The sequence below is a fragment of the Chlamydotis macqueenii genome, chromosome 2, assembly GCF_036417535.1.
Source record: "Chlamydotis macqueenii isolate bChlMac1 chromosome 2, bChlMac1.mat, whole genome shotgun sequence".
In the NCBI taxonomy this organism is placed as follows: domain Eukaryota; kingdom Metazoa; phylum Chordata; class Aves; order Otidiformes; family Otididae; genus Chlamydotis; species Chlamydotis macqueenii.
In genome coordinates, this window is record NC_141557.1 from 128,481,258 (window position 1) to 128,504,704 (window position 23,447).

At 39.0% G+C, this 23,447-nt stretch overlaps 1 protein-coding gene across 3 annotated transcripts in view; it reads right to left on the reverse strand.

Annotated features, from left to right (window-relative positions):
- Window positions 1–23,447, reverse strand: part of NCOA2 (nuclear receptor coactivator 2) — a 195,561-nt gene that overhangs the window by 22,497 nt on the left and 149,617 nt on the right. For all 3 annotated transcript variants that reach the window (XM_086740927.1, XM_086740926.1, XM_086740925.1), the window contains 6 exons: window positions 20,981–21,128; window positions 17,509–18,778; window positions 8,925–9,135; window positions 5,565–5,774; window positions 3,311–3,526; window positions 2,553–2,682 (listed from right to left, as the gene is read on the reverse strand). In XM_086740927.1, the coding sequence (XP_086597053.1) occupies window positions 2,553–2,682; window positions 3,311–3,526; window positions 5,565–5,774; window positions 8,925–9,135; window positions 17,509–18,778; window positions 20,981–21,128 (2,185 nt within the window). The remainder of the gene's footprint in view (window positions 1–2,552; window positions 2,683–3,310; window positions 3,527–5,564; window positions 5,775–8,924; window positions 9,136–17,508; window positions 18,779–20,980; window positions 21,129–23,447) is intronic.

Here is a 23,447-nt window from a genome sequence, read left to right on the forward strand (position 1 = left end):
AAGGACTATCTGAGCTCGTACAAACTGAACATCTGGAAGAGCCGGCCAGAAGAATGAGGGAGCAGGGAGAAAAGGACATTCCCCTTTTTCTTTGCAGCAAAACGCTGCATCAGCCTAAACCACCTTATGGAATTGCACACTTGGGTACCAGTTTATGCACCTTGGTTATGTGCCTCAGAAAGGTGTCAGCAAGAATCTGGATACTGTCAGGCAGAGTGTGCCGGCTCTATAAACCCTGCGTACCTCACCCCTGAATTTGTATGCAAAGCACACTCAACAGTTACAAAGGCAGAATAAAGGTTTATTCCAAACCCAAAGGACAAAACTTACTGAGTAACAAACTAAAACTGAAATAACACCTTATTTGCAGCCAAATGACATTTTTGTTTTGCAGTTCACACATGAGCCCTACTTCACACACAATACTACAAGACTACAATAGAAAATATAAAGAGCACAGCATTCTGCAAGCAAGGGCAATTACTATATGTGCACATCATGGCAGAATCTCATCCCAGATAATTACTCAGAGACAACAAAAGCGGTCTCACATGGAGGGAGGAAACATCACTATATGTGAACCCTTTTTACATATCTGTTTGGAAAAACAAAGAAACATGTTTGTGTATTTAGTTTCCATAATGAGATATATGGTTGCCATGGAAGTCTAATCTCTATGTCTAAGCTAAGCAGAAGAGAGATCTGCATTGTCAGGCTACACACCTAAAAACCCCAAGGATGGCAAGCAGGAAAACTAACAAAAACATAGTTCTTTTAAATTAGACCTTGGACTAAAAATAAAAAAAAAAAGCATGTATATGACATACCTTTAAAACATCACAAAGTATTAATCAATCTCATATATAGAGAAGTTTCTATAATTCTCAGAGATGGAATTATAAATCAGTAAAAGGGCAAAAAAATAATTTGAATCAAATTGCTTGAAAACTTTAAAGATGACTTATAAGAAGGGATCTATGATCTGGAAAAATAATCGATGGGGCTAGCAAAAAAAAACCTCTCAAATTGTAAATGGGCATGAGTATATATGGTAAAACAAAGTTTATACATAAAAAAAAAATTGTCAAATTCTGTATGTTAAACAATGACATTAATTTCTGTGTTTTCACCATTTCTCTTATACACCACAATAATAATGTTCAATTTTTCTCTGAAAGAATTATTTTTACTCACAACTTTTATAAAATTTAACTCATGATGATAAATCAGATTATAAAAATACAAATCTCGGGGATTAATAAAACAAAAAAATGGCAGCACCAAATAATCCGTCATCTCTAAGTGTAAATGATCAAAATATGATTACTTTCAGATGCAATGCAATGGGAATTTTTTTTCACTATCTTCAACTACAGGGAAATTATGAGAAATGCAAAGGTAACAAAATGGAAGAATTATCTGCCTGGCTTGCTGACCAAATATGGCCCTGTATTTTATGTTATGGTGTAATTTCTTAAGTGAATAATTAAGTTACACAAACAGTGCTTTTGGCATATGGACAACCTAAGTGGGGGAAAATTAGCACATCGTGAAAAGCATGAAAAAGTTAGAAAAGTAAAAGAGAACATGCCACACAAATTAATATTTTTGGACATCCTTTCATAGTGAAAATTAAGAGAATGTAGTCAGAAGATTAATCTTTCATCAAACACTTTTTCCAGCTGCTTCCTCTTTTCTTTTCGGCACTCCTCCCATTTACTACTGAAAACTATCCCAACTCATACAATTCAAAAGATTTCAACACTACTCCTTTAGCTGTCCATTTTGTATCACTTACACAGTCCATATATATATATATACACACATATATATATACACACACACATACAGTTTCTCTAATTTAAGCAGCAAACTTCTTGGAGAAGGCATGCCTTTTTTAAAGAAGTATAAATTGGTTTTCATAGTTATGGCATTATTTAGAAACCTTAATAATGAACAAAGTTAATATATTACAGATGAATTAATAACTTCTGATCAAATTGTGGTTCTGGATACCTGAGAAGGAGCTAACTTCAGGGAAGAAGCACCCTCCATTTCACTTCATCTTTCCTTCCTCACCTTTTACAGAATTTAGGTAAATTAAAAAACCCCAAACAAAACAGAAATTAACGATGTCTTGCACTAGTTAAAACGCTACCCTGTTGCAGGAAAAGACAGCTATGTTGTAACTACAAAGGCTCTGGCATTTTTCCACATTCAGCGTTAAGTATAATTGTTAACAATAAAACCAGGAAAACCAGACAGAATCATGCCCATATTAATACTTGAGAGGTGAAAGTGGTCCAACTACCCAAAGCATTGGCAGCATTCATTGTGATACAGAACTTTCAATTCTTCCAAGGCATTAAATGGCAAAGAGAACATTTATAAGTAGTACTGGAACATGTACGCATTGCGTGAGCATAAAATACTACAAGTATTAAACGGATACACATTTGGTAAAGATTTTATGTAGGGCTTTGTTTCCATGAAGTGTACAAAATATGGGCCTGTGAAATCTCTCCATCGTTTGATGCGACAGTAAGACTCACCTGTTCTGGCTACCGAAAGTTGCCTGATCTATAGGCAAGATGCTGTCTGGCCAGGGTGCAGTCTGATTTGGAGGTGCCTGCTGTTGGCTATACTGAGGTCCTCCTATGTTCATCTCCAGTTCGGATGGCCCTAATCAAGGAAAAATAACCACATAACTTTTGTGAAAATAATCTACTTTCATGTTAATTACATCCACTGAATTATCTATGTTACAGTAAAAGCAAACAAAACCATTAAGACTTCAGTAACATTACATTTAAAAGGATTGTTTTTTTTTTTGTTAAAAATGTCTTTTAAAATTTGAGAAAATAACATGAGAACTCGAAAGTGGTGCAAAACCACAAACCAGCAGATATGACACCACAGATGCAAAAAATGAGTAAGATAAGCATAAAAAAGACAGCATATAGAGTCAACATAATAATGTGCTTGCTTTAAAAGTGACCAAGAACAACGATAATATTCCTGGTACTTCCTCTTTAAAACCCCCGTATCTTCAACGAACAAGAGCAATTTCATATCATCTTTCTTTGGCCACACCACTGTGGAGCTACAGAGTAGCAGGGATTGTTCATATCAATATATGTGTTAAAAGTTAGTGTTTTACACACCTTCCTTCCCACTTACACAGGCAACTTTCACTGTGGAATATGATTCTCATCAAATCTATAACTGAAGTGAGTCTGTTGGTTTTTTTTTTTCTCCGCTTCATCTTTGACAATCCGGCCTATGCAAAAAAGCACAACTCCACACTTACCCATATTCATGACCTGAGAGGGAAGCATCTGCCTTGGGCCAGGCTGGTTGCTGGGTCTCAAGGGGATGCTGGCCGTGGGGTTGCGGATCATGCCTGCTTGCACCGGCCTGTTCATGGCACTAGCTGTGGGTGCGCAGGTCACCCTCACAGCAGGAGCCTGGCTTCCCCAATCTCCAGATGTCATGGCAGGCCGAGGGGCGCTGCCACTGATCATTCCTGCACAAAAGCCAAACAGATTTAGGTGCCGGCACACAATTCAGAACAGCTTTAGCATTACAACTGCCTGATGAGCTGCATTTTTAGCGACGAAAATGCAGTAGTTTCACTCAAAGCACATTGTACCACAACTGCTTGTCCAGATGTGCAAAGCTACAGAATGATGCCTTATGCTGCTTAGTCAAGGGACTGGAGATTATCATACATATTACATGAGGAAGATCCTTTTATCACTGCTGAAATGTAAATTCGGAATTCGGAGTAAGTGTTCCCACATGTAGTTTGCAACAGGTGCCGAGGGTGTGTGGATAACCCTAACTTCCTTCCTCAGGAAATGAATCACGTTTGCTAGTGTGCGTGCCAGTGCTTTACTTTCCAAGTGCTAAGTGAGAATGAAGACTTGAGTAACAACATGTAATCGCTACACACACTTACAAATTAGGAGGATTACATTTAAATTCGCATTCTGCAAACATCTTTTCATGAGTCCTTTCATTCGGGACCTAGAGCCTTCTTAGCTTCAAGGCTAACCCAGACAATTTCGAACCAATATATGATGCAGGGAAATTACTCACAGGAACTTTCCGATAGATGCTGAAGTTCATTACCGTTATTTTAGGGGAAGTCCTCCTACATCTACTGTAAACAACTGATACAGTTTATTTACACTTGGAATATATAGAGTACTACACTCTGACAGTAGCAAAAAAAAACCCCAACCAAACCCTAACACAAAATCCCCCCAAACCCAAAGACATACATTCATAGTATTTATACATGTCAATTTTATACAGTCAAGAGAGCAGACAAAATACTGATTTCAAATCAGACTACTGGTCTCCCCAGCTGCATTTTGCAGCATCCTTAAATGAATACTAAAAGCCACATAAAAAATTATTACTCGTCACTTCAATTATTTGGTGATATATAACCAAGAAGAAAAACCCTCTGAAGAGGGTCATTGTTTCAGCAGCTGTACAAAATTTGCTTCAGTGTTACATTCTCAGGTTTGTTCGATTTGTGTACATATTCTATCAGCTGAAATATGTGGTGTGCTAGAGCAAATGGCAGGAACACAGATAATACTCTCTAACTTGTAAACATAAGATGAATAACATCCTCTAATATGTATACAGAACATGAAAGTAGTAGAACACTTGAAAGACTACAAATTGACCTCTAAACTGCTTAAACAGGATATTTCAGTGTCTGGCAGCATGTCTTTTTTAATACCAATGCAAACTAAATATAAAATTTTGACAGTGAATAGCCAGCTGAAAGGACTTACAATACCCATTTAGTTACTCAGAGTTCTTAGCAGTTGTTGTACACTTGGACAGTCTCAGAATACGTACTAGTTGAAATAAGTCCATCAGCCAGACTTTTCTTGTGAAACCCCCTATGGTATATTTGTACAGTATTAGGGCAACAGGAAGAAATCAATGCACTACAGATCAGGCATAATCCACAACAAAAGCTAAGAAATACCACTGTAACATCTGATGGTTTGCAAAAAGTTTCAAAAAATGATTAAAACATTACAATTTTTTTTTAATTTAAAATGAGAACTAAGGCTAATAAATAAAGGATAACCAAGGGCAAAACCAAGGTCTGCAGAGATACACATCACAAAGGCAACAGTACTGCCCACAATTTTGCTTTGAAAGAACTACCTCTACAGAGAAGTGGTTCACTTATTTGCTTTTTTTGAGGCAGAAAGATTGGATCTTTACCTATCTAAGCCCCAGCTGAATCTGGAACATTGATGTGAACAGACTCTGACTGCCGGTACAATGTGTTCATCTAGAGGTTTACAGGTAAGTGAAAAGCAGTGCACAAAGAGCAGGACTAAATATATGCAGAAACAGAAATTCAAAATAAATATGTCAATAAATAACAGCCCACGAAACATGATTTTTCCCAGACTTTCTTTGGAAAGTACTTATCATTACCTGTACATGTAATAACCGCAACATTAAGTTACACGTGCTATAGTCTGCTACTGAAGTATATTTTAAAAAATGGAAAGTTGTCTTACCTGTGCTACTGGTGCCTAAAGTTCCTTGACTTCCTATCATCCCTTCATTCCTGCCCATCAGTCCCGGCTGAGGTATCACTGAGTAAGGGCTACTCGTTCTTATGGGTGGGAAAGTTCCTGCACCTGTTGGGTTCTGCAGTGCGATGTCAAGTGGTAAATTCTGGTTTGGTAATAACCTGCCCAGTTGCCCTGCTCGTGGGTTATTAAAAGCTAGACAGGAGGAGCAAAGGAAAAAGCAAAGTTACAAGAATGGAAACTTTACTCGTTTAAAAAAAAAAAAAAAAAAAAAAAAAAAGAACCCAAACACACTTTAAGCTCTTGGTCTGAGCTATTTAATACTGCATAATTTACCCACTCAATATCTGTCTGAGAAACATCCCTTCTTGAAATTTGTATGTAAATTTCAAAATGGAACATTCTGACACTAAAAGAGATACGACTTATATTTTTAAAACTTTAAATGATGCACTTTAACTTACAGAAGAACCACTCCAGCAAAATACACCACTATGTGATGTGCATGCTACTGGCAATTAATCTTATACCTCGTAGGACTGTAATTGCCTGCAGATGTCATCCTGAGGCAGGTTGTTAGGAATTATCTCAGTTTTGAAAGTTTTCCAACATAAGCTGTGCCCCTGAAGAAGTTACCAAAATTAAGGACAGATTGAGTCTATATTGGAACCTGTAGCCCCATTTCTAGATGTCTCTCCCAATTTTTTTTTTTTTTACATTTTTTGTCATTAATAAAAGTAAAAATCTCCATGATTCAGCAACAACAGATAAGCAGTCCAGAATTAGACCTGTGACACCATAATAGTCTGGTAAATAGACCCATGCCTGATGGCTGTTGTCACCTTTATATAACTTCTGCTGAGGTGTTTTGTGCTCTTAAAATCAGCCTCCTCAAAGAAAACTGCAGACTGTCTCAGAAAAGTGAGCCTGAGACCTTGACCGGTAAGCATCTGGCTCAGCTGGTGTTTGGGCAATGTTCCAGTGCATGAAAGCATCCCCTATGTGCACAACTAGTACTCAAACATGAAGCAAACACTGACCTTGTGCCTGTGATTCCATTTCCAATCATACCAACAAAATACATACAAATATATTAACAATTTTTTAAAAAATTATTATTTGCAATACTTCCTGATAGCTTCCCTAGGAGAGTCTCTGATATAACAGCATCCTTTAAGTGACTTCTGCATTTTTATATTCACCATATTACAAAGAAGTTAAAGCACTTCTTTCTTATTTTAGATGAAAGCAGTGATACTTTTGAATTTGAGAACTTAGATGAGGTTTATTAAGCTTGTTAAAAAGTACAGAAACAAAGGTCTCTGACTTTTCTTCTTATTTTATAAAACCAGACTACAGGAACTCATTGTATTTATTTATTTTTTTGATCTAAGTTCTCTGCCAGGTGAATTTGCTTATATGCATATATAAGGAAATACATCACATCACATACACCTAAATTCCTAAGCATGAGATAAAATTTTTTTCTTGACTGTCTCTTCAAACAAGCAAACATAACTTATGAGACAAAAAATACATTCCCAAGCTTAGGATCATCATAAAGTCTAAGGATTGAACCAAAACCAAACTTCAGTGACAGTTTCAGAACAGTTTGCCCCAGAAGTTTGAAAAATCACATAGATTAGTGAGTTATTATAACGGTAGCTTTTTCAGCGCCCACTGATCCTACAAAAAGGAAAGCTGGAAATGCAGCCCAAAATAACAACGCAGTTGGTGAGATGTGATAGTGCTCAGATCACATATTCTGCTCTTGGTCAGAATGGAACTGAAGGAGACTCCCTGTCCCCCATGCAGCAAACTCCGGTAATTTGGCAAATCTGGCAGTTTTCAAGTCTTTTTTTTTTTTTTTTTTAATAGATTAAAACATTTTAAGTATTTTCATGTAAAACCCATAAAATCAAAGCTGATGATTTCTCCAGAAAAAAAAAAAAAAAGAAAAGCCCAAACCTCTTTTGGAATTGTGTATGATTTCACATTTATTATCGATTGCTTTTCTGTGAGCATGTGAGAAGCCACTCACTATTTCTGTGTGCCTGTTTTCTGTATACTCTTCTACTGAAAACAAGGCAGAAATAGTTCCCTACAGGAATCAAGACAGACCCAAGACTGAGCTGGGGGAAAAAAGTTTTAGGGTTTTAATTCACATGGGAAACAGGATGCTGCTGTTACAGAACTGCTGCTAACCACCAACGCTCTCATTTATAGTCACAGTGTTACTGTACTGCCACTAGCTTTGAAAGCAGATTTAAAGGCAGGTTAACTCTGGAAAGCCAAAAGGCTCCAGTGGAAGGAACCAGAAGACCTTGCTTCAGCAGGAATATGTGAAAGATTTCAGATGCGCAGAGATTTCCTTCTGACTTATGTGTTGCTGCTGTTAGTATCCTCACATTTGCAAAAATGAGTACCTTAAATCCAAGCATCTTTCTCTGAGCAACACTGATAACAAATGATAATTTAAGGATATGTAGTGGTTTTAATAAGAATTTAAACAGTAATGTTTATTATTAATAGTAATATTAATTTAAACATTTCTAAGTAATAATTTGAGTTCATTTGAAAGTGGTAGAGTGTTATTTTAATATCACCAGAATGGCTAAAAACACTACCTAAGCTCTATGTTTTATAAAAAACCCACCAGTGTACATTTAAGGAAGTAAATAGACGCTGCCATCCTAGCCAACAGGAGGAAAAAAATGAAGTAGTGGCTTTTAATGCTATTTTCTTCAACATTTGTAGCTGATAAGACTCCTGTCTTGCTCACCTTCCATTATTCTATGGTAGCAGACCAACATTTCAACACTGATTTCTAAGTTAATTAATAAAGTTAAGGAACACTGTCAGCTGGAAGTGACTCAATTAAAAGCCACAATTTCAAATTAAAACTGGGCATTCCTCTTAATCATACATCTTTCTATTAATCTTGTGGTTTTAGAAGACGACTCTCCTTCACGCTTAGAAAAGCCTCCCTCATCCCTTTTACTGAAAAGGAGCGATCTGATCAGAACAAAACGCACGTGCTCTCCACGCCAAAGCCCTCGCAACAGCAGCATCACCTATAACCACAGCAAGGGACGTTTTGTTTTTTCTTGAGGGAACCCCTTAAAACTCCTCAGAGGGCACAGAATTCCAGGGTGCTGTGCAAATTAGACATAACCTCTACATATCTTTCGAAATGGGATGACCGCAGATGGCGCTATGTCATCACACAAGACCAGAGCAGGAGGAGGAGCTGCCCTGTTTCTCCCTGGCCAACCCAGGGGCTCCACGACCTCTGCTTTGGGGGTTCACAAGCTTGGCCCACATGTGCACGGAAGGCAGACTCACTGCTCTGTGAAATCCTCATTGCTGGTTTCTGGGTGGCCACGGCGGTGCCGGGGCTGCTGTCACTCGTGAGCTGCATGAGGTCATTGATGATGGCTTGCTTGTCGACTGAGCCCGCTGGCGCGCCTGGGCGGCTATCTGGGAAAAGCTGCGGTAACTGGCTGTTCTGCAGGTCATCCAGAATCTCCTCCAAGTTATCCAGTTCACTGCCTGGCTGCAAGAAAAAAAACCACAAACCCACAGTACACGTCGCTGCTCGCCTGCTGTCAGCGTCCTGCTCGTGCCGAGCCAGGCAGCCCGCAACCGTTACACCCGCACCAGCTTCGGATGCTTCCTGCACGAAGCCTGATGTGGAGGAAGCTCACGAAGTTGTTGAAAGGGAACTATGCAGGCTTTCCAGGGCTCATCCACCTTGCATTTGGGGAGCCCAGTGTGGCACTGGCACCTCTTCAAAAGCCTGGCATCGGGACGTACGGATTCACATGATCCGTACCTCAGGAAAAGGTAAAGAAATTCTCCCATGCGCTCTGTGACCAGTGCAGACAGCACGGACAATTTGTCAGGGGAAGAGATCCAACAGTGATGAAAAGGGAGGTTAATACAGGTATAACCAATATTCCTTTCAGCACAATCACATTTCTAGTCTCTTAAGGACCTGATTAAAAGCATATGATGTAAAACTTGCTTCATGGCTAAACAATTCTCCATATGCATTTTCTTTGCTACATTCAAAACCTTAACACTGAATAGCTCTATCTAAGTTAACTGGGAAGAAACATACATTTCAATTAAGTTCTGTAAATTAAAACCTTTCAAGTAGTTACTAGATTTAGGAATTTTTTTTTACCCACAACTTCCCAAATCAGTCAAAGTACCTTCTCTACAGTAAGAGGAGAAATCTAGTTACATTCAATTCAGTAGAAACTTACCGTGAAATAAAGATGGGAAAAAAATTAAGGTCATCTTATACTAACATAAATACTGACCTGCATGTTTTTCTTAAAAATGCTGGTTTTTACCAGTATGGTTTTTTTTTTTGTTCAGCACCTCTGTCTATAAACCCTCAGAATTAAAATATTTTTCTGACTGAAATTTGGAAATTATTCCAAGTATATTCTCCAATCCTAAACCTTTAAATAGGGTAAAACTCTTTTGGGCAATAATTACCAACAGGCAGTCCAGTCTCAAGTTACCACCAAGTTGCACAGGAAACATTTCATGATGGTATTTATAACAAAAACGTACTTAAAATCAGCGCCTTCATCAGGAAATGTGCAGTGATGGAAAAGAGGCAGAGAGTGAGCAGCCAGCCATGAAGGATGGGGAACCGAGAAATAACACCACAAACACGTACGTAACTGAAATACAATTCTTCCTGTTCTTTTTTGTCCTGCTGCCACATCATGAACTTGTTTCTTACCAAGAACAAGCTTATGCCGCAGATCACAGGATAATGCAGAAATACCTGAGATGGCTTTAAACTTCCTAACGAGGCGCTCACAGCCCAGCTAGGAAGCGCTACGTGTTAGCCCGTACTAAACCCCTGCTGCCACAGCTTACCTGCTCCCGGGGAAGCCCAGCTATTTTATTCAAAGGTAGGTAAAATGCCTTGAGGTTACATCTCTAGTGCCTTTTTTGCATGACTGACTGCAGATAAACACTATATTACTCTTTACTCTTCCACATCACCTCCTAGTCTAACAGCTTGGAATATATGGTGCAAAGAGTTTACTCTGTTAAAAGGCAGCATGTGGGTGATCTAGGGGCTGATGTTACTGGCAAAGTGGTTAGGAAATCACAGAATCAGAGGACTGGAAGAAATTTAAAGCCTCAAGGCAAAATCAGTGTATGCCATTCCCTACAGAAGTTCATACAGCCTCTTGTTAAAGACACCCAGTGACAGAAAATCCACAGCTTCCCCAGGGAACTGGTTTCAGCACTCTGCCATCCTTACTATGCGAGGTTTTTTCCTCAGTGTCAATGCAAAATCTCCCTCACCGAAATTCAGGCCCTTCCTTCCTGTCATATTTTGAATCTGGCAAAAAAACTGTGTTCCCCTTTCTTCTTCTAATCGTTTCTGTATTTGAAAGCATCTGCCTTTTGGGGTTTTAAGCTGAAGTTAATATGCAATCTCAACTTCTTAAATTCTTCTCAGTTTTCTTCAGCATATAACCTGTTTTGTAGACCTCTCATTGCTCTTGTTGCTTCTGTGGACTGTCTTCAGTTGATCCACACTTTTGCTGAAGTGCCATGTCCAGAACAGGACTCAAGATGAAGCCTTACAACTGCTGAGTAAAGCAGAAAATCTGCTCTACACATAGTACAATCTGATGGCATATTCCAGAAAGCCTGTGATTTTTTTTTAATTACATAACACTACCGACTTTCAGGAAAACACGTTGGTCCGACATTACCTGCTCTTGACAAATCCCTCCGCTCACTCGCTGCCTTCCAGGCGCTTACAAGCAGTTTAGTGGACAGAGCACACCAACAGAAAAGGCAGAGCCAGGAGGAATCAAATGTGATTGCAGGAAACCTAAATCATTGCGCAGACAGGTGATAACCAGATTGGAAAAGGCGCTTCGAGAGACAGCTGTGAGCAATGTTTATAGCAGCCGCATTCTGAGCACTGGGAGATCTGGTACAAGATGACTGCAAGAGCCAGCAGAGGAGACTGATGCAGAGCATCTTAAATTATAAAAGGATGATTCAATACTCTTTGGGGGAATTAAGGCATATGGCCTTCATTAAGCATATCTGAGACAACAGTGAAGGGAAGTTTTATATGTTGCTGGGGTTTTTTTTGTTTGGTTTTGTGCAGGATTTTGTGTCTTTTTTTTCTTCCTTTTTTTTTAACATTCTGGCTACTGTAATTCTTTGTTTAAACATCAGATATAAAAAAAAAAAAAACAACCTAAAACCCAAACCCAAAACAAAGCTAGAGAAGAACATATTGATCCAAATGTGTCAGAAAACTGCACTCCCCAAGATGCTTTTAATTCCTCTCAGGAAGTGGCAAAGAAAGGCCAAATAAAACAGATATATTATAAAACACAAATACATAAGCTTCCTTTTTTTTTAAACATAATCAATATCACATATTTACTCTTTATTTTTTGATGAGATGAGGGTTCTCAACTGCTGCAAAAGTTCCAAGATAGATTTAGAATTAACACCAAGCTATGATGTTAGTCTAAGTCTTTCCAGACTCATCCTCAAATGGCACCATATGTACAGTAACTAGCATTAAAATATTTACTTGGTTAGTTTCATGGGATTTTTCTTTTACTCATATTCTATATTTATTTTATTAATGGTCAAAAAATGAACTTTATGTAAACAGAAGGCATATCCTAACCTCCCAGAAAAACAATTATTTTTCAAAACTTTTTAAAAAAAGCCTAATAAAGTGCTAAGTGTCACAAGAAAGTTCTCGTGCATATATTTTCATTATCTCTACAATACAACTACAACAACCTCTGTAGAACTGGGACAGTAAGTGCCAGAAAACATAAGACAAACTGTGCTTAGAAATACTTTTGCATTTGAAAAAGTACCTCCTTTCGAAGTACTTTTCACCATCATGTAGAGAAAGGCAGATTAAAGTGTTAATTGCTTACTGAAAGGCAGTTACACCTCAACATGAAGTTTGGTTTACAAAAGTTGCTATGTCATTGTCAAGCTTCCATGGATTGTAAAGACTGGACAAGACCCTAAACTCTCTGGAGATCTCTTTTCCACCATGGGCAATGCCCATGGCTTCCACTGTGACCCTGTATTCCGAACTTCATACATGTATGCATTTCCTTTACGGCCATGTATGACAGAGGCATCTGAGACTTCTTCCTTACAACAGGATGTCTTTTGTTGGGGACGCAACTTGAAACGATACCTGCCCTATATAAACCCCAAGCTAGCTCATTAGCTACCTCTGTAGCATGGGCAAAACATTTGACCATAAAAGGTAAACAAAATCAAATCCCTGCTCCAAACTGGCCACAAATTAAAGGATTATAAAAAGAAGGAAAAAGTAAATCAGAAGTGGAATCAATATAGTATTTCTCTCCCTGGTAACTGCATTAAACAAACAATTGGCTAGAAATCCCATCATATTATCAGGCTAATCTACTACTAGCTTCTGGGAAGAGAACTGCTGTCGACAAGCATTCAGAAAATGGAATGCCCATTCTAAAGCTGTGATAGAATTTCAAGAAGAAACCAATGTCCTTCATGAATTTAATGGATTCTGGACATCAGAAATAGGGGTTTTTTTTTGGAAGATAAGGGGCATGTGTAAAGAAAATATTTTAATATTGAGAAGATAACGGTTTCCACATAAAGCAAGAGGATAGCAGAGTTCACAAAGTGTGTGAGGAACACCAGAATAGTTTCTGAGTTTTAGGACAAAAAGGTACATGCTTAAGATGTCTTCTAGAACAGCACTGGTGGAGACTGTGGCATTGCAAAGCCCCTGTCAGACAAACAGGCTGTCTACATTGTCTGCTGGCTAAAAAAGAGGAGAGTACACTTACGGAGGTAAGGCTTTCGTTCTGCACTATGCCAAGTGCTTTCTCAAAGAATAAGCCACTTCGAATTTCTAAATCTTAGTTGCTTCCTCTGTAAGATGAATATAATAATCCGCACTCAATTTTACAGAAGAGTTTTGCAGTGCGAAATCCTATGGCTAAACAAAATGTTTCTTTAGCAAGGCAATGCCTGACGTTGTTCAGGGCATGGCATTTCTCTGATGTCCCCCTGTGCTTTCACTGTCCTTCCCCTGAGCTGTTAGCTAGTCCTTGTCAGATTTGGCTGATCACTCCACGGGATGCTGATCATACACAGGATGCTGGTCACTACACGGGATGGTCCTGACCAGCAGCAGCGAGTGTTGGCTGCAGCCAGAAGAACAACCAGGGTTTTTTTGAGAGACAGCACAAAAGCAGTGGGGCACAGGGAAGGATGGCATGGGATGAAGTTCCACCACGGCAGCTCCACGGGAGCTGATGGGCCAGCAGGGAAGTGTAGGTTTACTGCTGAGGGATGCCCCATAAAACAAATCTGTAGCAAATCAGGACTCGTGTTTCCACTGCCTTCCCTTTTTAACAGTGGGGAATGATATGAGCGCTTGCAGTGCTTGATAGCAGCAGTCCTACTACTGTTGGTGCTGAGGAAAAGTTCTGCTGAGCCTCCCCAGCAGGTCTCTCTTTCATCCTCTCCCCCACAGCTGCCTTAACTGGAATAGCAATCAGCCTAATAGAGCTTGATAACCATCATCCCACCAAGGAAGGGGAAAAGGTACGGCGGCGCTGGAAATATTCTCTGCCATTTGAGAAAGGCTTCCTGTCAGTTGCTGCTCTCTGCAGAAGTGTATGTTTAAACACACTACCTAGAAGACTGCTATTTTTAGTACAGTGGCGCACTTCAAAGCATTTCCTGCTCAGAAAGTCACACCAAAAGTAAAAGGAGAAAACGTAATGGCTCTGCTGCCTCCCAACACCCCGATCCCCCTTGCAGGGGCCATCCCACTGCAGTTTCCAGAGAAACTGCGCACTCCAGTGACTAATTACTTAAAAATATAACATTCCTCAGGGAGAAGACGTTTTAAATAAACCTGCAAAATAGGTAACACAAGCACATGGCTAATTTTTACATACAGGAGGAAGAAGGCGGGGGGGGGGGGAAAGACGCAGGAGGATGGAAGAATTTAGCACAAGAATCTGTGTTCTAGTCTTGTACTAAATAGTTCCAGCTTTGATCTAAATTTAGGCAATGAGCACTTCCTGTGGGAGACCGTCTTCCAAAGCTGAAGAGTTTCTGATGCTAAATATTTTCAGTGATTTTATAATTGGGGTAAAGTGGTTATTTGTTTAAAGGCCTGGCCTTCAGCTAGATAAACGCTTACATTATTTTATATTCCCCACCATTTCCTCTCCTTCTCCACACTGGACTTCTCCTGTTTATTCAGCTCCAGGCTTCACTGCATTTTAAGTAGGTTTTAAAACTCCATTTACAACCAATGGGAGCAACAAAAGTCCTTCTGTCGTTATGCAGCAGCCCTCCATCGTGGCCGCGGGACTGGCTCCTCCTTACCTTGGCGCTGAGGAAGCCCCAGCGCTTCAGCCCTTACCACTTTATCACGCGTCCTCCACTGCTTTGTGGTTTTCTGAACAGCCCCAACTCCTGGGCATTCCTGTACCTCTGGTTCCCTCTCTCCTTAGCAGCAATCTCCGTCTTCAAATTTTAAGAAAAGGCAATACATCCATACTCTGTATTCCTGCCCCCTCAAATCCCTCCCCTTACCTCAGAAAGACAAAGCCTAAAAAAAAAAAATTAATAGACTATTCACTTTACAAAGTTCACAATATTGGGGACCTGATTTTTAAATGCTTGAGGTCTGTAATGCTCGTGGACACTGAAGACTCTAAAGCTAGTCTTACAGTCACATGTTTACGTTTAGGGTGAGACGCAACTTACCTATCTTTAGTCATTAAAAAGATTAAACTAGCCATCTAGGCAATGGGAACATCCCTAGAGAGCAGCTCACCTTCACAGACTCATAGAATAGTAGATAGCTGTGAAGGCCATGATTTTGATCTACTTAGACGGATATAAATTTTTTTCTGATTAACGATTTCTTTGTTCTTGTCCAATATAAAATATTGAGGACTGAAGGATCTCTGCCTTCAATCCAGTATTATCTGAGATAATGCCATTGACTTCAATGTGTAGAATCTGAACTAGGAATCAAAATCTATTAGATGTTTTTACAACAGTTTATTCTTGCCAGTTTAGCTGTGAACTTCTTGACATCCGTGTTTTTCTAGTCTAACAAAGCTTCTCACGGAGAATGTGAGCCCTCCCTCTACAGGCACTACAAAATAGCAGCTGTATTCAGAACTAAACTAACATCCCGGCTGGAGGATTAATCCCTGTAGAAATTAGTGCAATTTGGCTCAGTTTTCCCCTAAAGCATGGGAAGGATTGAAAAACCACAACTGCTCCTACATAATGGCAATAGCTGTCAAATTCTGTTGAAACAGAAGTGAAGTAACCTTAGGAGATGCTTGGATAACTGAGATTTTAACAATGCTGCGTCCACACCATAGTGGCATGTTTGGCCTCTACGTTTTGTGGTTATAACCACTGCTGAAAGCACTGTCTACTGGTTAGAGACTGCTGAAAGGTCCAAGTGAAAAAAAACCAAAACAATGCTGTGACTTAGGGCTAAGAAAATGTTGTCTATCCCTACTCAGCCTCAAAATACAATATAGCAAATATTAAAAATTATGTATTTATACAATGCTGTGAGTTAGGGCTAAGAAAATGTTGTCTATGCCTACTCAGCCTCAAAATACAGTAGAGAAAGTAATAAAAATTATCTATTTATATACACACAACAATAAAAAGACAACACATTTACAAAAATAAACAAGCTCAAACCCAGTCCGCATATTAAAAATACACAATATTTTAAAAAGTGAACGGTATGGCTGAGAATGAGAGTCATGAACATTTGCACCATGTACGATCCGATCATGATTTACAAACTAAGGCTTAAAGTGCAGGGCACTGCCTAGGGATTAATGACCAGCTGGGAGAGTTGATAGCGTAGGACAAAGCTAAGGATCATTAACTCCAGCTAGTCATAAACTCCCCAGAAAATGTCTCACACTAAAACTGATATTGTAACTACTCATTTTATAAATAAAATAAACAGTAATATTGAAGTAGCAAATTGCTTTTGCTGGGTCTGTTTTTCTTAAAAAGCTCTGAAAACTGGAGCATTCTGGGTGATGGTGAACCTGGTGCTTTCTGCAAGTGAATTCTGCATGGTGGCCAGTGAAATCGTAGGTCCTAACAGACAGTTTATTAGTACGTTGTGCAGTACAGCACCAAACAATCACGCACAGAACGCAGAGAAATTCTGAATGCAAAATTCAATGCAGATAACCTTGCACAGGGAGATGTGATCTCTGCACTGAACAATTAATCATCCACGGGAACTTGGGGTTGAATATAAAAACTTTTGAAGTAAAAAAAAAAAGCCCAAAACAATAAAACTCCCTAATTGGCACAAAAATAAGGGAAGACTATTTGCCTTGATTTTAATTTGCGGATGAAGTATAGCACAAAGACCCATAACGCAAAGTTGGTATCAGTCCCTTCAAACAGCTCCTGTCCCTGAACATGAACCTGCTTGACGCAGGAGCCATGTAGTTGCTATGCTGGGCTAGGTCAGGAGCCCATCTAACCTACAGCAATTCAACAACAGCCCTATAGGAAAAACTGGCAGTAAGTTAGCATTAACCAACAGTTACAAGTATTTTCTCTTACTCGGACTACCAGCTGGGAAAGGGTCCCCAGCTTTCAGTCCCTATGGAATCCACCTCCTCCCAGGTAGAGTCTGTTCCTCCAGACAGAGTGGTGCACCCAACTTAGTGACACCAAATTGAGTGTTCCAGAGAACACTGAAGTGTTCCCTTGAAGTGTCAATAAATTCCTCGTAGAGGAAGTCTGGAAAAAATTAAGATGGCAGGAATGCAGGCCTAGAATATCTCATTCACACATAATGCAAAGATTTGCTTACCTGTTCGTTAGGCTCAAAGCTTATCTCTTCTTTTTCTGTCCTCATAGGTATTAACTTTGTGCTACCGGAAGGGTCTGTCTTACTGTCCAACCGCTCCAGTTTTGGGGGTATGTCTGGTAAACCAATATCTTTAGTATCATCTTTATCTAGCAAGTAGCGAAGTAGTGCATTATTATTCTTCTTAGGACTCGCCGGCTCCTGTTTAACAGTCACCTCCGAACCAGAAGCTGTGCTACTGGACTCCTGGTTCAGTTCTTTGCCTGTGGCCTCTGCTGTGAGCTTGGCCAAATCTACAGGAGAACTACTGTCCTGCAATAGTCTGTGCAAAATTTTATGCTTCTCCTTGAGCGAGGTTCCGTGTGCTGAACCAGACCCAGGCAACCCTCCCGTGGAGTCCTTGCTAACGTCTCCCATGGTACTGGACAAAGGCGAAGGCTCCATCTGATCCGATTTGGTGGTCAGCAACTGTAAGAGCTTTGTCTGGCTTTTTCCATCATGCAGTTTATTCTGTCCATCAGGTCTCTCGCCACTGACAACCGGTGGCATGCTGCTATCGCTACTGTCTTTCTGTTCTCCTGAATGGCAGCTGCTCTCTGCTTGTCCAGTTGTACCTTCTGATTGCTCCCCATATAGTCCAAAGCAGTCTTTAGAGTCCAGGCTTCCCATCTTGCTTAGCTGGGGAGGATTCATATTCACAGGGGAATTTTGTAAATTTCCCATTTTTAGGTCAGGTGAAGCCAACGATGATCCTAGAGAAACGCCGTGGCCCTCGCTGAGGGCCTGAAGTGCGTTCAGGGAACTGTTGGTGTAGTTATGGCTATTTCCTGTGCTGCTGCAGACTCCCACGGGGGAATGCAAGCTTCCTGCAGGGGAGAATTGACTGGGTGGGATGCGAGGACTTCCTGCCACTCCAGGGCTCACACGATGCCTTGGGGAAAGCATAGAGTTTGGCTGCCCTGGGTTCATGCCGGGGCTGCTTTGTGAGGGGCTATTCATTTTTAGTGCATAGTTACTACCCTGAGGAGTGGATGCTTGTATGCTTGACACATGGTTCATTCCCCCTGAAACACCAAACCTGCCTGCTGGCATGCCCATTTGTTCCTTTGGGCCATTTATGGCAAAATTTATATTGCTACTGATGGTCATATCCTGACCTGGGTTCCCACTGCACATGGCCTGATGGGCAGGGCTGCTGGAGCTGATTGGGTTCAGTATCTTCCCCATTCCTTGTCCAGTCAAATCCTGATTCATTCCACAGACATTCTGCTCTCTATGTGGCAAGGGGAAGAAAAACAACCCATTAGCTAAAATGACAGTGACCAACTTGCAATTACATTACAGAAAAAGAAGCAAAACCCCAAACCTTGCTTTAAAATAACACAACAAACCTACAATTATAAACAAATTGACAATTTGACAAAAGTGATATGCACTCAACATGGCTGCACATTAACAGCAGGTTTTTTCAGTACCTCATTAACAAATCAGTGGAAGGGAGGAAAAACAAAATTATTCCTCATTTACATGACAGTCATTAGAAACGCAGATAGGTTACAATTTCAGACTCTCTCCCTTTCATGTATATCTCTCCTCTACAATTCGGCAACAGCTACCTTCTAGAACTGACAGAAATCTCATCTGAAACGCGTGACCCCAACAAATACATGTTTAACAAGACAGCTGTGGACAGCTGTTTGCTGGAGTTTTGAAATTTCTGTGAGTTAGTCCCACCGCAAGGCTGGAGCGGGCTATTTGCCCACCAAGTTCATAGTGAAAAGAAAGTTGAAAAAGTCACATTTCTACACTGCCAGAGTATTTCGATACCGCTCCAAACCAGCACGTGAGCCAAGAGAACTACCGGATACTACTTCAGAACAGGAACAGTCTGTTGGCAATCCAGTCCTGCACGGGCGTTTAGGAAAAGAGGAGAAGAAAAAAACCCACACACATAGGAGCTAAAACTCATGTTTTAGAGATATAGGCTGCAAGATGGAGGAAGGAGAAGAGACACACACACATACACAGAGAGAAAAAGCTCTTATGAGAACACCTGAAGGTCACTTCTCTTCTCCTCAGTAGATTTTAATTAGTTTATGGAAGGATTCAATACACTTTTTACTTCTATGCTAAAACTTAAATCAGAAAAATCAGACATATTCACAAATGCTAAAAGCTATAAAAGAGACAGAGTCAAGTAGATTAGGAAGAAAAAAAAAATGAGGTTTTGAGAAAAATCAAATAAACTCTGGACTTCAAAAAACAAATACTAACAGAACATTCCTAGTATGTATTTTTGATGAGACAAAAACCATTCCTACTTACACAGGGTAAATGCAGATAAACCTTTGCATTTTGCTAAAGCCTGAGAAGTGGAAGAACTGAAGCACACAGCCTAGGAAAGCTTGTTACTCTGTATTTGTTATATTAGGTGAAAAGGCAAAGGTGAATAACCTTAACTATGAAAAGAGAGGTGGATTTTTAAAACCTTACTTATTACAAATACAATAGTACCAATGTTCAGCTAAAAAAAAAAAAAGCAGGAATATTTGCAAGTACCATTTTTAACTTAATGGTGCTTTTTTAAATTTAAAATTTAGCACTTCATGAAATACCAAGTATATTCATCAACCCAAAGAAAACAAATCTCAGACAGCTTTTGGTCAAGTCAATTTTCAAATCTACAATCTCTGTAAAGTGGCTTCAGTTTTAATTACGTTTAGAACCGTTTTCTTCCATTCAATACATTGATACTGTGGATATAGGGAAACAGCATTGTAATTATAATCAGCAATTAAAGCCTGAAACAAAATCTGACACAACTAAACGAGCACATGCAATGACTTAATTCAAATTTTACATTGTAAGTTCTGAGGTCAGTGATTACTTATCCTTGACTTTAACATATGACTGCTGTGCCTTTTTTTTTAAAAAAAAACTAATAGTGGTGGCATTTCTCAGGATTGGACATGTGAAAGCCACTCTCCAAGCACCAGAAAAGACAAGGAATGAAGAGAGACAAGGAGTTAAAATATGCAGTTTGTCTAAAATGCAGTTCTAATAATAATAACATATTCTTTAAAGAAGACCCAGGCCCAACATACAACTGACAGTGAACTACAGGCATATAATAAGTTTTCTAGATTTAATTACATTTGGAAAGGTTCTTGTGTCTACTATGCAAAAGAGAGGAAATTAAAATACTGAAATTAAGAACATGAAATTAAAGGACATTTTGTATGCTTAAGGGTAGATGTTGATGTGAAAAAATCAGCAGGCCATTTGTAAGTCCTGAAATAATCTTGCAGTCTTTTCCTGCTGTAAGCATTGATTTAAAAAACCTATTTTGTTTTCATGCTATCAGTTCTAGGTCAACTGAACGTCTATCAGCCTTAAACAATCTATTTGGTTTGGCAGCTTTGTAGTTTCCCTGTCTCTCTGCAGAGTGTCGATGTAATAAACCAGTCAGGGTTACCTGTGAAGCATATGCAAGGAGATTACAAGCTGAGGTTCACTAGTCGTCTGAGAACGGATGAGCTTGCTCTTCGTTTGGGCAGAAACGATAGTGCCATCAGACAAGGAAAACCGATAAACAGGACTAAACGCTAGTCCCTGCCTCAGCACTGCAAGCAACCAAAATAATAGAATTAAATTAATGAGAAATTATCATACGAGTAGCTTCATTGCTCAACATCTGATGTTCTAAATCCATCATAACTGATACCACAGACATTTTGTCAATTAAAAAAAAAAAAAGAAAAATTTTGAAAAGAAATAGATGTATGTATATAAAATAAAGGATCCCACATAATGTAAATAAAAACTATGAAGAGTGATAGCAATAACAGGACAGATACTATGAAACACAGAATATGTCAGGAGTGGGCCACGTAGTCCTTGAATGTCCATTTCCCTTTTGATCAAACATTTGTCTAACTCCTTTTGTTCTTCATCCATTTTTTCATCTTTATCATCTACATCACGATGATTAATATAAATGTCTTTAATTTCTAGATCATCTGTTTCCATTAGCCTGTATCTTCTCCTCCTTATTGCCTGCTTAAATTATCTTGTAACAGTTACTCTCACTACTTCTTTAATTTAAAAAGTACATAAATCTCTTACATGGGAACAATTACAAATAAGAAGAACTGGAACAAGAAATTATTATTTTTTAAAGAATAAGTACAAAAATATACAGCACAAACAAATTGCAAATCCAATTACCTAAACCAAAACTGGGGCTGTGCTATCCTTCCCCAGTGTTAGATATGACTGCATTTCAAGTCTGGGATATACTTCACTGCACATATTCTGCAGCCCTTAAGTTTTCAATGTAAATTTGAAGTTCAACAAATTCAGTTCTCTAACTTCTGTAGACCCCTGTGACATTTCTTTAATTAAAAATGTAAATCATGTTATGGAAAAGCAAAACTCCAAACATTTATTCTACTGTTCACTCTGCCATCAATGAAACAAGTCTGATCATCTTCAGTTCCTAGTCCAAAAGCTATTACATTACGATTGCAGATGTAGCAGGAGGGAAATACTTAATTTCAGAATTTTCATATAATTGTTTAGGGAAAAAATAGGAATGAAGTACTACAAATACTTTTAATTTCCTTTTTTTTCATACATACACATTTTCTGTGGTTTTGGTTTTCTTTTTTTTTTTAATTAATAGTATCATCTGATCTTCATTTCATTGCTTGTCTTTTAATATTTCCTGTTGTAATGAAATGACACAGTTTTCTGAGTATGGCTTTATTAAATAGTCTCCTCTACACAGCTACCAGATTTTCAGTCTTGCAGGACTGGCTATGATTGCTTTCCTTCCCCGTCCCCCCCCACTGTGATATATTGTTCTGCAAGGTTTAAAAGTATTATTTAGGCAGTGAGAAAACAGGAAGCACAATTTAAACAACCAGAAGGGGTTTTTCAGAGTAAAAATGTAAAGAAAAACAAAAACCTACAACTGTGAAACAATACAAAGCAAAATTTCACTGTTAGGTATGTCATTGTTTCAGTTTAACCTTTGGGCACCAGAAGGTCCAAAGCTCTTAACTTTAGCATATACCACATCAGGAAATTCCAGTACTCAATGCCAACAGGATACAAGTGAAATCTCTACTTAAATCATTTTCCAAACTAATTCTTTAAGCAAACAAGAATGTTTCCGTATTCCTCTTGAGGAAATGCTATTTTTCTGACTCTGGCCAATAAAAACTTACTCTATATTTTGCACTTTATACTGAGAGTTAATTCAAAAGCTTTGTAGTTTTTATTGTTTATCAAGTCAATGCTGATTTTTTCTCCCACCTTAACATTAAATTACATGTAGGAGACCATTACTTTCTTTGCTTCTATTCTCAAACTGTAATGACTTATAAAATTGCAAGAGGTTCCTCAGCCGAGTGCGAAGACACTACCATCCAAGATACCCCTTGTTTCTCTTCTCCATGCTAAAGGCCATTATTCCTCTCCAGTGCTGGATCCTTTGCAGCAAAGCAATTCCAGAGGTTTTTCTTCCTCTTCTTTTCACTTACACTCTTCACTTCCACAGGAAGTAAAGAGCCCCCTCATTTAGACTAATTCTACAGTTTATACAACAATCCTAAGCCTTTCCTGCAAAATGAGACAGTGTAAAGTCTAAACCATGTGTATTTTTATCACTTCACAGATAACTTAGAGAGGACCCACTCAAACCTCAGCACTGAATGTAGGAGCTGCTAATTTGGTCAGGAATCATTTGAAGAGGACTGAAGTAACAAGTGACTGTACCATAACAGAAACTCCTAAATCATGTTTGGCACAGACAGGTCCTTACCTGAAACTGCTCTCCACACCCCTACTATAAGTTTAATTGCATACCACCTTCTTCTACTCTATCTGAAATGACAGCATAAGGGTCTGAACTTTTAGCACTCCTACTGTATATACCC